The sequence below is a fragment of the Hypoxylon trugodes genome, assembly GCF_022578975.1.
Source record: "Hypoxylon trugodes strain CBS 135444 unplaced genomic scaffold F4822scaffold_4, whole genome shotgun sequence".
NCBI classification, from domain to species: domain Eukaryota; kingdom Fungi; phylum Ascomycota; class Sordariomycetes; order Xylariales; family Hypoxylaceae; genus Hypoxylon; species Hypoxylon trugodes.
The window spans coordinates 3,105,914-3,120,521 of record NW_026250019.1 but is presented as its reverse complement, the minus strand read 5'-3'; the positions used below and the strand labels follow the sequence as shown (position 1 = coordinate 3,120,521).

The 14,608-nt window shown below is 44.8% G+C and overlaps 5 protein-coding genes across 5 annotated transcripts; 2 read left to right on the top strand and 3 right to left on the bottom strand.

The window, feature by feature from the left end:
• Positions 1 to 2,792: 2,792 nt before the first annotated feature.
• Positions 2,793 to 4,020, top strand: F4822DRAFT_401092 (uncharacterized protein). Its single transcript, XM_051457913.1, has one exon. The coding sequence runs from the start codon at positions 3,401 to 3,403 to the stop codon at positions 3,692 to 3,694; it is 294 nt and encodes a 97-aa protein (XP_051315944.1). The 5' UTR covers positions 2,793 to 3,400; the 3' UTR covers positions 3,695 to 4,020.
• Positions 4,021 to 4,389: 369 nt separating this feature from the next.
• F4822DRAFT_401091 (Fms-interacting protein-domain-containing protein) lies at positions 4,390 to 6,194 on the bottom strand. The gene is made up of 4 exons (XM_051457912.1): positions 5,494 to 6,194; positions 5,103 to 5,346; positions 4,886 to 5,040; positions 4,390 to 4,838 (listed from the first exon to the last, which is right to left on the bottom strand). Exons 1-3 carry the CDS (start codon positions 5,841 to 5,843, stop codon positions 4,999 to 5,001), a joined length of 636 nt encoding a protein of 211 aa, XP_051315943.1. The 5' UTR covers positions 5,844 to 6,194; the 3' UTR covers positions 4,390 to 4,838; positions 4,886 to 4,998.
• An 877-nt stretch (positions 6,195 to 7,071) lies between these two features.
• On the top strand, positions 7,072 to 8,701 carry F4822DRAFT_428511 (HlyIII-domain-containing protein; the record flags this gene model as incomplete). The annotated part of the gene is made up of 3 exons (XM_051460927.1): positions 7,072 to 7,251; positions 7,309 to 8,550; positions 8,603 to 8,701. 3 exons carry the CDS (start codon positions 7,072 to 7,074, stop codon positions 8,699 to 8,701), a joined length of 1,521 nt encoding a protein of 506 aa, XP_051315942.1.
• A 117-nt stretch (positions 8,702 to 8,818) lies between these two features.
• On the bottom strand, positions 8,819 to 9,448 carry F4822DRAFT_428510 (uncharacterized protein; the record flags this gene model as incomplete). Its single annotated transcript, XM_051460926.1, has 3 exons — positions 8,819 to 9,199; positions 9,261 to 9,330; positions 9,381 to 9,448. The coding sequence occupies 3 exons, from the start codon at positions 9,446 to 9,448 to the stop codon at positions 8,819 to 8,821; spliced, it is 519 nt and encodes a 172-aa protein (XP_051315941.1).
• A 1,196-nt stretch (positions 9,449 to 10,644) lies between these two features.
• Positions 10,645 to 12,440, bottom strand: F4822DRAFT_227462 (TBC-domain-containing protein). Its single transcript, XM_051454080.1, has 3 exons — positions 11,823 to 12,440; positions 10,985 to 11,769; positions 10,645 to 10,931 (listed from the first exon to the last, which is right to left on the bottom strand). The coding sequence occupies exons 1-3, from the start codon at positions 12,303 to 12,305 to the stop codon at positions 10,808 to 10,810; spliced, it is 1,392 nt and encodes a 463-aa protein (XP_051315940.1). The 5' UTR covers positions 12,306 to 12,440; the 3' UTR covers positions 10,645 to 10,807.
• Between the last annotated feature and the right edge of the window lie 2,168 nt (positions 12,441 to 14,608).

Here is a 14,608-nt window from a genome sequence, read left to right as displayed (position 1 = left end):
AATATTACCTATTACTTCTTTCTTCTCAATTGCGCACAGAGCATTCCTGGCCGCCGAAAACTCAATTCTCCATAGCTGCATGGCCGGGTTTGGCCTTACAGGGCAAGCCTTGTCTGTGTCCTAGGTACTCGACTCATATTGATGACCCCCTAGACTATTAGCTATCTAGATGCAGCCAACGAGATTCTTTCGATGGCTCACGTTGAAGATTCTATGTAAGTCATGTGTGCATGATAGAAATTGTCAAGATGATTTTTGACAGATATACTTTTCTACGACTCGGTCACCAGGTATGGAAATCAATCTATCTATGCCTACCAACATCTGCCTGTGATAATTGGCTTACATAGACAGCTGTATTATAAATATCTATACGGCGTTTATGCTGTGGAAATCGGATCGGTACTCAACATAATTAAACCGAAGACAGGTCAAGTCCTATACTATTTCTTCTTGTATGACTATAACGAAAATTTTTAAAATGTGTTATTGTCATTGTTGAGTAAATTATGTATTAACAAAGGGATGATTTTCAGCTTCTATTCTTATCAACTTTGCCTTACGCTACTGTACATAGTATGCAGAATGCGTACAGATTTGATGTATGCACTTAAGAGGTAGTGTGTCTTGGAAGATTTGGTTAATGTGATGTACTTCCACATGCATTTACACCAGACACAGGCATCCACGTTACCAAATTTAAGTATACTTAGGTTACGTGGGGAGTATAAGTTGCATGTGCAAGGTTCATAGCCCATTAGCACCATAAACCTATCCCGCCCCAGGCTGATTTCTTAGTGGATTACTTAGACTTTGCGCCGGTCATTGTTGGCTGAGCGAGTCAAAAAATCGTTCCTGTCGAATCCCTCAGCCTCTTTGATCTTCAACAAATTGAGCCTTAGGAAAGTACAATATTACGTCAGTTTCGATAGGCTCAGCTGCGGCACGCGGGTTCAGCTAAGCAGCCAAGTAGTGCGACACAGGGCAAGTGCAACTAAATCATAGGCTGTGGCTGCGACATATAGGTACAGTACCTACCTAAGTCTAAGTGAGTACCTTCGATGTGGTAGGTTTAGGTATTACCATCGCTGGACAGGTACATAACGCATAGATCCATTCTCCTACCTCATCGTCTACAACCTACACATTACCGACATATTATCATCATCGTCAAGGTCCAAGGTAGTAGCACATGCAATACCCTCGCCATCGAGTGGTAGGCTACAGACCGTAGACTAGACCGCAAGAAAGTGGGATGGGATGGTTATGGTTATGCGGATAGGTAACGGTTCTTCAAGCATCTGATTATCTTGCCGGGCGGCATGCATGCATCCTACACCATCCCCCCCATCCACCCCAGAGTTGATTTCTTGATGGTGTGTACATGGCCCCCTACTTTCGTCACCATCTGACTCTTGGTAGCATACCTCACTTTAAGCTATAGTATAGCTAGCTACTTTCGCAGCCTAGGTAGAATCATTCTTCCAATCCCAGCCTCTGCTTTTCCTCAACTACTGTATCACTATCCTCTTTTACATATTATCTTACATGGTATCTTACAGAGAAGAAAGCACCAAGCCCGTCAGCTGGGTCGATCAGCTTCAGGTTATGTATGCAAGAGGTGATACCATGTCTGATCCTTCACATGCAACAAGTACTACTTTACACATGGGCATGGGCTATACCGCTACTAAGGCACGTACGTATAGTAGCAGAATGATGGTGGCATTGCTCTTAAGCTAAATACGCTACAATACGCTACATTTGTATAAACGCCTCATGTTTCAAATGATGCGCGGGGGCCGTATGAGATAAAGCTTAGGGCATTGTTTCAATTATTTTATGTCTTTATTTCTATACGACGTATTTCGAACAAAAAGGAAAATGCTTCCCCCTCAATGACTTGAAGCTAGTAATGTGTCGTGTGGCATTGGGTAACGGCTTTTCATGCCGGACAAATTGTCGTTCGGAATACTAATAATTCAGCGCCGAAACTACTCCTCTAGCATGATACCCTACATCCCAAACCCACTTGCTTAGGTAGGATAGGTGTACGGCTACTGAAGCTATCTTCCTGCACCTCGACATCACAGATGCATGCACCTACATATATCCATGCAGCCGAGTGCGTGGGCCACGGTGGCTTGTTTCCTTGTTTAGCCACGCACTACCAACAACAAGTCGTCACCTTTCTCTCGTCATCAGACTCTTGTTTTGTCAAGCATTCAAGCATTCAAGCATTTTTGCCGATATCGAGATAGAAACTGCGCCATGATTGTGCTTGCTGGCGAGACAGATCCATAGATATGAACCTATATCGTCAGTGGCGTCGTCATGCCACGTTTCCTTATCCATATATCTATATTGTTTCCTTTCTTTGATTCATGATGAGAACCGGGCTGTGTACAGTAAGTGAACGTCATTGTTGCGAAGGGAGAGAAAATATCGGACCATTCTGATCGATTACACGGTTAATTGCAATGATCTCTTTTATGTATTTGCCGACAGCCACATTGCATTCCCGCGCAAAGCGCATTTCCGACACTTTTTTCTTTTTTCTCGTCGTACCCATGTACAATGACCTAGTATCGATTTTCGTATACAATGTATTCGTACCTCGGTACGGTACTACCTAAGGTGCCTTCCTGCTTAAGGCATTATCCCACTTTAGCTTTCGATGGAAGAAACTAGGGTATTAACGCACAGTGCTGCTTACAGTAGTCGGATACCCCTCGCGAATGGAATTGCGCAGTTTTAGGCCAAATTGCCAGAAACAGCACCTCGCTTTCTCTCAAAATCCTAAGCTAAGCTCGCTTTTTGCCCCTAACCGAACAAAACCATACAAACCATTTTGAAACGTCATCGGCACAACCCCTGCGGATGATCACAATGGCCTACTTTTTTGTTCTTCACAAAATATGTATTATTGACCATTCGTCTCGTTTATATAACATTTATTCCCGACAAGAAACTTATATCCCACTTGGATATTTCTGATACACATGCACGCACACCAGATACTCCCATAAGTATATCCAGTGTAGGACAGTGCGGAGGCCGCCAACAAACATCTCAAGGGACGAAGTATTTATTACGCATTACGGTGGTACCATAAAAGGTGCAAATTACCTACATACAGCAGTGGATATTGATGATCATCCAGCTTCTTCTCGCTCGCTCTTGGCCTAGGCAGGACCAAAGTAGGTAGCACATGACCCTGGTTTACAGCGTCCGGGCCATGCTCACCATGTCCCATTGAGTGCGACTGTGCGAACTAATTTAACATGCGGCTCGGGCAATTCTGATTGGCCGACCCAGAACCGACGTCCACGTTTATTTGTCGGTTGAGATTACTGGCCCACTGTCGATCTGGATCCGTCAACTTATTTTTTCGAATTACATGCTGCTAGGTAAGGGTATGGGGATGGGTTGTACCTCGCTCTCTCTTGGTCTAGGTGCAAAATTCTGCTGCCTTCGCGCGGATGTGAGAAATCTTAGCGAATGGATCTATCTTACTTACCGGGGCTCGCGAGACCCCGTTTTCAGTACGGTTTTCTCTTTTGGCTACGGGAGGAAGAGAGAGCACAAGCCCAAAGTTGGCACGAGTTTGACAGCTCTCTTACACTACCTAGTTAGTTCTGTTATAAGGGGGTTTGACTTTCTATTAGCTAATAAAGGGGGTACGAGTATATAAAACAAAAAATCCATCGCATTCAGTTAAACCCTCGCTCGTTCCAATCGCTCGCCCCATCACAAGATAGGCGGCGCTAACTTCTTTTCCGATGGGGAGGTCTGGGGCAGCTTGGTTTCACTGGCGATAAAAGGGTCCTCGGCAAGGCTTATCGAAATATCTATCCTGGACTTGGCGATTGGCGATGGCCGATACTTAATAATGATACCCCATAAGGTAATATAATGCTTCCACGGTCCTTGCCTTACTACCTTAGGATTTCGGATGTGTCCGACGCGTTTGTATCTGATCATATTCAGTAAAAACGCGTCGCGAAATATATTGTATGGAGAATCTGAAATGACCAATCAACGTGATCGTAGAATCTTTTTTTTTTCTCGTTCCAAACCATGTCAGATTGTTGGAGCTGTCTGATCCATGCTTTGACACGCATTGTCTCGCGGTAGATGTCGTAAGTTTGTAACAATGCCCGCAATTGTGTTTGATTTTTTGCAGTGATTTCTTGGGGGAAAGGGAAAGTAATTATAACTGATGGTATGATATCTTGACTTTTGCTTTATGTTATTTGGTATTAATTTATATAATAACGCAGAGATGTGATTTTGATCGAAGCTTCGTAAATAAACCATCTTAGACAATCTTATGTTCGTACTACGTGTAAATGGACGCTGTCACGCGTTTATAATGGAACACTCATATTTTCCGAATCGTTTCATTGATCTAGGATCTGGTTCATACGGAGAATACGGCACTATGTTTGAGCCTCCATTTCCAAGCGAATCTTTGACGCTCAAGTATAAAAATCACCCCCCAGCCAGAGTAGGTCATCGGCTTGTCTTCCCGATCATCAGTACTTCCAATCCAATATGCATGCTAGTAAATTGACGGTTACCGGTTTGATGTAGGAAAGCTGGTATGTATCGTCTTCCAGTTCGTCAACACCCATCTTCAAATGCCATGTAGATGTCCTAATACCGGTACTGTCTCTAGATTGACCCGGGTGCGCCCCTCCCATCGCGTAATCCTTCCATTGATTACACCGTCTCATCCTCACGAGTATAAGCCGTCTTAGCGACGAAGCGCCTCACTATCTCGGCCCACAGCGCAAAGGTCAGGTGACAATCTAGGCAGGTATCGTTTGTCATAACTAGCCGGATATCAGCACGCATTCAGGACCTATGAAGAGCTCCTTACCCTATATGGTGGCATAATCTTACTAGAATCCAGGGCAAGAAAAGCTATGGCATGTGCAATTCTGTACTTACGTACTATGGAACATAGTGGTCCTTCCCATTGCTTTAATAAGGTTAGACGTTCTTATCGAAGAGCCTCTGAATAGGTTTAGCAGCCTAATAGCATGTAAGCAATACTGTAGAGGCACAAGTCGAAATATTCTCCAAGATCGACGCACATCAATGAACTTCTCTAATTCCTTATCAAGATTCGCAAGATCATCCTTTCTCTTCTTATTGTCCGCAATAAGCTTCTGTTTTCGCTTGAGAAGCTCCGTGCGTTTCTGTTCTAGCGCTTCTCGTTCGCTACGCTCGTGCTCGATTCGCGCAATCATTAGGGTATTTTCATCGTCATCGGTGTGCTCAGGCTTCAATGAGAGAAACTCTTCGAGTGGTATTAGAGGAAGCTGTTGATAAGTATGGCTGTGTTTGAATTCAGTTAGCTTACGGGCAAGATGAGGCGTTGAAGTGCGGATGTGACTATTTCTTCATGTGTACATCGGACTTGATTGGGAAGGGTGAATTATATCGGGGAGTATCTATAAAATAGAAACTTCACTGAGAACTAACTCATATGATTCACAAGCTATAATTTCCCCTTGCAAATGCCGTTGCTCATAGTATAAGTTCTGTAGTTGTAGATGGAGGCGATCAACCTCTTGTCGCGCCTCGGATGTTTGCGATTTGGTTTGGCGGGCACCAAAGTGAGCGGCTCGATGAAGGCCTCGGAGTTGCGCGAGGTTGGTGATTAGGAGCTTTTGTTGCTTGGAAGCCTCTTGCTGAGCTTCTAGAGAGGTTGTCTCAATAGGATCAGCTGCCGCAATCTGGTCAACCAAGTTCAACGCCTGTAGTCGGGTATCGCGGGAGGCATCGAGCACGGTCGATAGGTTCGGATCGGTCACAATATCGTCGATCGCCATCGTTAGAATATTGGAAGAGGTAAGAGGGGGGTCGTTCAGGATGCGAAGATGAAATTAAGACAGATTACGAATAGAAGACAGTGAATATTGATTGTCACCTGGTATCTTTAGTTTACAGAGTTGACGTCGATATGAATTCTCGACGCGACCAGAACTATTGAAAGAATGACCAATCAAAATACGTCTAGGCCGTTCGTCGGTAGGGTCTTTTTAGCCTTACCTAAAAAAAAGGTTGAATATTAGGTAAGGTGGCATGGTGGGACAAATAACTCAAAAGGTCTTAGGTGGAGGTCCGGAGTTTTCAATCTCCGCTTGCCGCTCTTCGCCTGAACTGGCTCGAGTGACATCTTGCGAACTTTCTGATTGGTTGATACGGATTTTGTGGAAATTAGCGTCAGCATTTATATCCGCCACAGCTCTAATATTGTCTAGGACGGCACAGCTGGTGTCAGCTCGTACATGTACAATTTGCTTTTCCACCCACCCTTTGCGCAATGCAACCATAATTCTTCGGATGGAGCTTTGAATCATCGCCTATTAGAGCGTACATGTATCGAGTTGACATCCAGGAAGGTGGGTAGGTTTTCGCAGACCAAATTATTTATTTTTATTTTTATTTTTATTTTATTTTTTTTATCATTTGCGACAGATTAAAGTGTAGCAAACAATGACGCAGCGTATAAATATGATTCGGTGCTAATAGTAACCAGTACATTGGGATAGAATTACAGAAGGCACGTTAGAGGAATAGGATTTGGATTGTGGAGATCTAATCAGCCCTTGCATGATGTTGAGTTCTCCGATCTTATCTAAGCTACACTTTAGTTGCTTTAGTTTGCTCCGCTTCGTCCGATTGTTGTCCATCCCTCCTTCTCAACCGCCCTACCGCTTCCTAACATTTTGAATCGTCTCCCCAACCAATGACATTATCCGCCTCCTACATGTGAAAGCCAATGTTCCTCCACTTCGCCTCCAGTACCCTTTGCCATTGAAACATTGAACTATTCAAAGACCAATCTCTAGACAGTATCCTGCATTCTTATGCTTTAACTGGTCAGCTTCCTCTTCGTTTGGGGTTAGGATTGTCTTATGCAGGGACGTCTGACGGTGTACAACAGCGCCCAAGCCTTATGATTATTATTATTAGTTGGCACCACCAATCTTTCTTATCTGACTTTCTAACACCGACAATACCGACGACACTGCGACCATAGGCTCTTCTTTCACCATGTCTTGCACCTCTACCTTCACCTTCGGGTCCCACCAAGATCAGGCCGGTGCCCAATCTTCCAGCACAGCCAACCCAGAAAACATACCACGACGTAGGCGGCATTCGTCTTTTGTTCCTCGAAGAAGACATTCCATTGTTCAGCAAATAATGGACGGGGAAGAGGGCTTGCTTCTTAAGGTACATATGCCTTGATTGCCGAGAGCTATATAGCCTGTTGGGTTCTAACATAGAAAGGTCGATTTATTCCTCTCGGAACTGGAGAGGAGGCTTGAATATCTCGAGAGCTACAGCGAATTAGTCGACCTCGATGCGAGTATATCCAAAACCTTTGCAACCTTGCAAGCGGTACGAGAACGGTGCTCCCAAGTTTCAGAAGAAGTTATTGGTGCCGGCCGGCGGCGTCTGCAGGTCATGGTCGAGACATTGGATACAAGATACCACGAAGCTTTAGCAGCTGCCGAGTCCATGAACGAGAAGGCCCGTGTTGGCGTTGAACTCCTTGACGGTATGCTTACCGACTTTGAGTCTCGAGCCCTGAAATTCCGCGACCAGGGTTTCGCAAATGCCGCTAATACTGCTGGAAATTTAATGGATGAGGGACGGCGAGTGGTAGACGAAAGTCTAGGACGTGCTCGTGGTGTCGTAGACGATGGTATTGGACGAGCCTGGCGCGCTGCAGAATCTCTCGAAGAGCACATACAAAAAGCTATTGCTCGTGCTAAAGAGCAAGGATTGATCAAATATGAGGAACTGCCTGTGCCATGGAGAATTAACCCTCATATCCTCAGCGGATATCGGTTCACCGAATCGAAAATCGGCTGCGTTCGCTCAATGTTCGGTGTTTCGAACGAGACGGTTAACATTTGGTCCCATGCCCTTGGCTTAGTTTTGATTTTGGCCATTGCGTTTTATTTTTACCCAATGTCTGCAGACTTCTCCCTCTACACCAAAACTGATGTATTCATTGCGGCGGTCTTCTTTTTTGCAGCTTGCAAGTGCTTAGTCTGCAGCACTATTTGGCACACGATGAATTGTGTAGCAGATCAGACCCTCATGGAGCGGTTTGCATGCATTGACTACACGGGTATCTCGTTGCTCATTGCCGCATCAATCATGACAACCGAATACACAGCCTTTTACTGCGAGCCTATTAGTCGATGGACGTACATAACCGCAACAGCTGTACTGGGCATTGCTGGCACTATCCTCCCTTGGCATCCCAAGTTTAATGGCCAGGAACAGGCATGGTTGAGGGTGGGCTTCTTTGTGGGACTCGGTGCGACTGGTTTTATGCCTGTCTTCCAGATCATCCTCACACGTGGTCCCGCTTGGGCTTTCGAGTTCTACACAGGATCTAACCTGCTCAAATCCCTCTCTGTTTATGTCATTGGAGCTTGCGTCTACGCCAGTAAAGTACCCGAACGGTGGTTCCCCGGTGCGTTCGATTATTGTGGCAATGCCCATAACTTATGGCACGTAAGTATTATTAACCGTCCAGTTCATTATACCATTACTAATTAGAATACAGTTCGCCGTACTTGGTGGAATCCTGTATCACTATGTTGCGATGCAGGAGTTCTTTGCCGGTGCCTTTCGCCGCGCACAAGAAGGTTGCCCAACCTATTAAGATGCACCAATGCATTGACTTCGAAGCATGATACCCAATTATCGATAGATAACCACGTAAGCCTCCAGATCGTATATAGAACCCCCACTTCTCGTCCTCCATCTACCTCAAGTTCGTTCATGAGAGCGTCATCAGAACACCGATTATCCCAACCACGGTCATTGGCCCGGCTAGAATACCGAGTTGTCTCGTCGCAAAAGAGACTTGGACAATAGATGGAGTCGTGCCATTCGTGTGCGATATTAATGTCGGTACCGGTGCAGACGTGGTCAGGTCGGCTGGAGTACCAAATGAGCACCCTCCGTTCTGGATATCAATATGAGTTGGGATCGGAGTTGGCATCTGCGTTGATGATGCCTTGAGGAAAGGTATCACGGTTATAGTACGATCGGTAACGGTCGATGCTGCTATGGCAACGGCGCCTGTGGGTGGTGTATCTGAAGCGGAAGCTGGAAGATCGAAGCCAGCATTTCTAGCACACGTCTCCAAGTCTTCTCCCTGGTTACTGTTAATACAGTTTGGCTTTTCAATTACGAAGGTCAAACACGTATCTCATTACAACAATAACCGGCGACGGGCGCGCAATATTTCCCCGCATCACAAAACCCGCTGTCTGCTGCACAACACGTCTACTAGGAGTTAGTACTTCACATAGCCAATCTGTATATTGGTTACTCACTTGGCCTTGGTTTGGATTGAAACAATAGGTCCCCTCGGGACCTCCACACGGCTGCGAACCCTCCCCATAGGTTTCTTCACAGTTTACCGATTGCCTTTTCTGATGCATTATGGGGATATGGGTTTGTCTCCCTTGCGCAGAAGCGAGAAGCCCACATAATGAGAAAGCCAAGATCGAGAGGGCAAGCATTATGAGTTTTGGTGTATCGTGGTACAACGAATAACACTAGAAGATGAAGACTCTTGGACGCTATGATATTTTCGGGAATGATTTAATGAATATGAAGTTAGGCGTATGGAAAGACAGCGAGCATTAAGCATAGGGAAGCGGATCGGGATAGAGCGAGTATATAGATGGATATTCAAAAGATCATCATGACATTTTAGATGGGATGGCTATATACTAACATTTTCACTACCTAGTACCCCTCAGAGTTGTTCAAGGCCCCTTTACTATGTTTCAACCGTGAGCGTGGCTTAAGTCAAACTAATTGCATGGAATTCAATGTCGATACGCTATCTCATCGCGTGTTCAGTAGTATACATACCTGCCCCTTCATGAGGCCGTTGTCCCCTGAGCAAAGGGGAAGAGGGATATGTAGGAAGATGGATAAGGCTAGGCACCGAAGGGAGAAATCACGACGAACGCCTAGTAAGGGGACGAGAAATAGCTTTCCATGTGGATAGAATATCCCTTATAATTATTGATAAATATGAAGGCTCAATTATCGAATATTAGATTCCTACGCTACGTGAAGTTGAACTCTCATACAACTTCAACCAGCCATCGAAGTTGAACAAGTCCTCCCTACGGTTATATCGTAGTATATAAGAACCATGTGGTAATTAGAACCCTTTCACATCAAAGCCATAGTACATAATTATTCAGGGCACAGAGCGCGCGCAAAGGCGCGCCTATTAATGCGTTTATTCGTATATGCGTAAGCTAATAACAGTTACAGTTCAGTTCCTCTATGAAGCCAGCTCATTCATAGCAATCATTCCTTTCCATTCCGTTTCCCCTCTTCCCTATGTTATTACAACGCAAATCATGCGAAATCATAAGATCATCAAAAGCGTAATCATGAAGTTCAACCCTTGAAACCTCTTTTCAGTTGTAAGAGAAATCATCTAGTACCATATTAAGGCATGGAATATTCCCCCCCCCTTTCGTTGTTTTCCCCGGATCTCGTGAGAGAAATGTATATGCGTAGGTCATCATCATGATTACCTGTTCGAGGTGCCGGACCTAACGAGTGAATGGTTCGATACAGGTATTATGTGTCGAGTGTTTTCCAAGTTCCTTAGTTCCTCATCGTAAATTGTTGTTACAGGAGCGTTTACGCCTAAATCGTAAAGTTTAACTCGTAAAGAACCAGTCGTAATCGTCGCATCATCTAGATATAACATCATTTCGGTATAGTAATGTTATAGGGCGTGCTTCACGATCTCGGCGTACACGTCGTCGGGTATCATCTTGATGATAGCTAGCGCGGTTCGCTTAACTAGTTCCGCTCGTAAGGCTGGGAATGATCGAAGGAGCTTGTTAGGACTGTTTCTTTGTTAGTATTGTTTTCCCGCAACCGAATCATAGATAGTACTCACTTTATTGAAGTAAGTAGTTCATTTCGCATCATGATCAGTTGAGCAACAATACACAGAATATTCAAATGCGGCCCGTATGCGAAGAGGAAGTCCCAGTGCTTCAACACCTCTGGCAAAGGAGGGGTACACGCGCAAAGAGTGAGGACAGATGGGAAGGCGTAAATCTCCGCCGATAGACCCTTAGATGTCAAATGGGAACTTAGCTTAGGATCTACAATCGCTAGCACTTTGTCGACAAGTGCTAGTCCGCGATGAACTCCGTCCATTGCACCCCTGATGTATCCGGGACACTCCTTTGTTAGGAGAGTGTAGAAGGCAGAGAAGGCCTCCACTTCACTGCGAGCCGCATATAGAAACGGGGCAGCGAGCACGTTCATCCCTTGTACGTAGGTGCCCGGCTCTGATGCGGTAGCATCAGAGCCCTCTGTCGTGAGAGTGAGGGCGCGGGCACGGTTCCTTGCAGATGGGGAGGAGTCGGTTTGTGAAAGATCGCTACGAGAGCTGCTAGCGCTAGACATCGGTGCAAGAGATAATCTACTACTTGTCGGGCGGCGTTCCTCTTTGGCATCGTGAAGCTTCCAAGCGATAGCGTTCAATAGACGGATTAAGCTAGCCTCACTAACACGGCGACGGAAGAGAGGATCAGTGGTCAGAGTTCGGAAAGTGTCGTTTCGGATCTTAGAATAAGCCGGCGAAGCACCTCGATGGATAAGATGAAGATAATCATCGGTTCGGAAGATCGGCGCATCGACGAAGATAAGCCAGACGTAGATTCTAGTTCGCGACTGGGTGATATTAGTTTAATTATCATTGGCAGATCATGTCAGGAAGATCGTACCATGCCATCGCTGTCGCTCTTAATACCTTGGTCAAGAACTTTCAGTCGCGCGCTCTCTAAAGCGCCATCCACATCTCCATCAGGGGGTCCCTCCCTAATCAACCTATCCAGGGACATAGTATCCGCCACCTTCGGAGTTCTACTCAACGCAGTTCTTCTACTATTCAAGGACATGAAGATATTGTTAGGGAAGGTAGGGGGAGGGGTCGCGTCCGAGTTGGCTCTGTTTCTCTGAGGCGATCGATTGCTATAGTTACGAGCGGGAACGGGCGCACGGTCGCTTCGGAGATCTTGAAGGATATTCTGCGATAATAGAGATCCTTGACTTGAATTTCGAGCAGCGGCACCAAGATTGTGCGCGGATTGCAATTTGCGCAGTGCTCTGTGGGTATGAGGCGACGGGGGAGCATGGAGATGGGTGGTGATTGAAGCATTGAAGGGTTGCGCGACAGGCGGGCCTGGTTCCCGCGTTGGGCTCGACATCTTGGTGAATAAACAGCAGTAGCCAAAGAGAAATTTGCGGAGAAAATAGAGTTAGAAGCTATCGCCGTTGTCGAGGTCGTGATTGTCGGTGATGATGTCAAAATAGCATTTGAGGTTGTAGTGTTGTAGTTGCGACGATCAGGTACAATTGGAAAAACAGGGCAGAAAGAGAGGTTGGTGGTATTGTGGGTACATGCGCCGACACTAAAAAAGCTAAGAATACCTGTACTTAGGTGGTAGGAACACAGACCCCCTCACTTCCACTAAGATCTAACGCGAGCTGAACGCGTTAACTAAGAAAATTTTTATACGAAATAGGTACATGCAGAGATATTCAATAGAGTTTGTCCAATGTTCTTTCTTTATTTTATATAAGTCTACACATTATCGCACTCAATATGCATAAGTCTTTAGATAACGATAGATGACTATCATGATTTATTATGCATCAGAAGTAAATTAAGTAAAGTTGCATGTGAAAGATTTTAATCTTGGGTTATGTTACAACCCGTCGCCATGAGATGCTTAGCTTAATATGTGAATGGCTGGCGACCATTCGACCTCTTCAGCTCATGAGCTGAGATTCGCCAAGAAAACACCGAGATACGGCCCCCAAAAGGCCTGCAGGTACAATCGCTCCACATGTGTTTGCTTAGAAGACACATGTATTTAATATACGGGGAATAACTATCACCTACTTGAAGATCACTTACCTACCGAGATCTTACATGAATATGTATGAGGATATGAAACTGCAGCTCGTACTGCCAACCAACTCGAATCTTGCTGACGTTTTACCCACTGAGGGAAATGGTCTGAGCTTGTATCAATCGTTGTAAACTATGGGGTTCGCGATACTTCGGAACAGGGAGTACGCGGCGCTTACGAACCACCCGTGGGTTTAAGTGTAAGGTATATCATTTCTTTTCGTCTCTTGAAAATTTAGCTTGCGAAGACTTAAATAGTCTAGGTATTGTGCAGTTGACACATTTTCAGATTGTGAAAGAGGAAAAGGAGACACAGTGGGTTACATAATACACATAAGTTCATAAGAATAAACCCATAACTTTAGACTTTCTACACCTTCTCAACAGAACATTTCCGCTGAGTCTAAGATCAATTCGAAAGTTATATATTTGATTCAATTCTATGACATAAGTAAAGATACAAATACATATTTCCGTATGAATAAAATGGGGTTTTTGCATTTATAATGATGGCATCAGCCGTGGAGGAAATCGCGTCATCGACGCTTGGACCAATTACAATACTTTTAAGCCTTTTGATTGGCTGCACTCATCGTTTCTTCGCCTAATCGGGGTACAATCACATATTCCTATTTTCAACTTTCCCATGTGTCCTCCACATTCTCCCACGCACCTTTGTAATCATCGTATGTACTCATCCGTTCCATTTACGAACTCCAATAGGTAACAATACATGACCATATATCGTAACATACTACAATAACTGCCGGAATTCGTCAAATATTCAGGTTTCATTAGAGATCACAAGATGACAAGATGGGGTCGTTACAGCTAAGTGTTTGGTCTCCGTCCAGATTACTCTCTTCCTTTAGCCCATAGACCATATAAGGGGTTGAATGAAAGTCGCAACTTCACCATTACCAAGACATTCCCGCTAGACTTTGAAAGGTTTAAGGCCGATTGCGCCATCGATACTCCAGCCAATCCGGAGCATCCGCTGATCACCAGAATGGTATTGTATACCAGTTAACACCTACCCACGCTGTCACTCTCATATTTCATTATAACTGTTCAAGATTCATCTAAACATTTTTTTATTATAAGATTACCTCTTCTATTGTTATCTACCGAGACCACTGTTCGACCCGCCAGCTCGCTTGGTGGCAATCTGAGATCTTGAAAGTATCCACAGAGACTACGTACTTCGACCCATCCGCTATCCCAGTCCGTCTACGGGGGTCAACAAACTTTTGGTTCTTATTAAGTACAAACTCTCATTTAACGATTAAATGATCTCGAAATTGCAGCGAACATCTCTCTGTCAAAAACAAACTCAAGTTCGTGGCTCGGGTCATTAGCTACTTTGCTATCATAGTAAAACGACAACTAGAACCTTTGCGCTGTGCTTACCGAGCTTCAATAGCTGTCGGTATAACATCCAGGATCTAAGTGTTACGCATCTCAACTCGCCATAGTTATTTACTCCTAACTATAGATTATTCCCTTATCAACTCGACATTATATTGTCTTCGTTCTTCGGCCATAACTCATCCCCTTTCCACTACAGCGTTGTCCTACCAACTTGGTCCTGTAAAA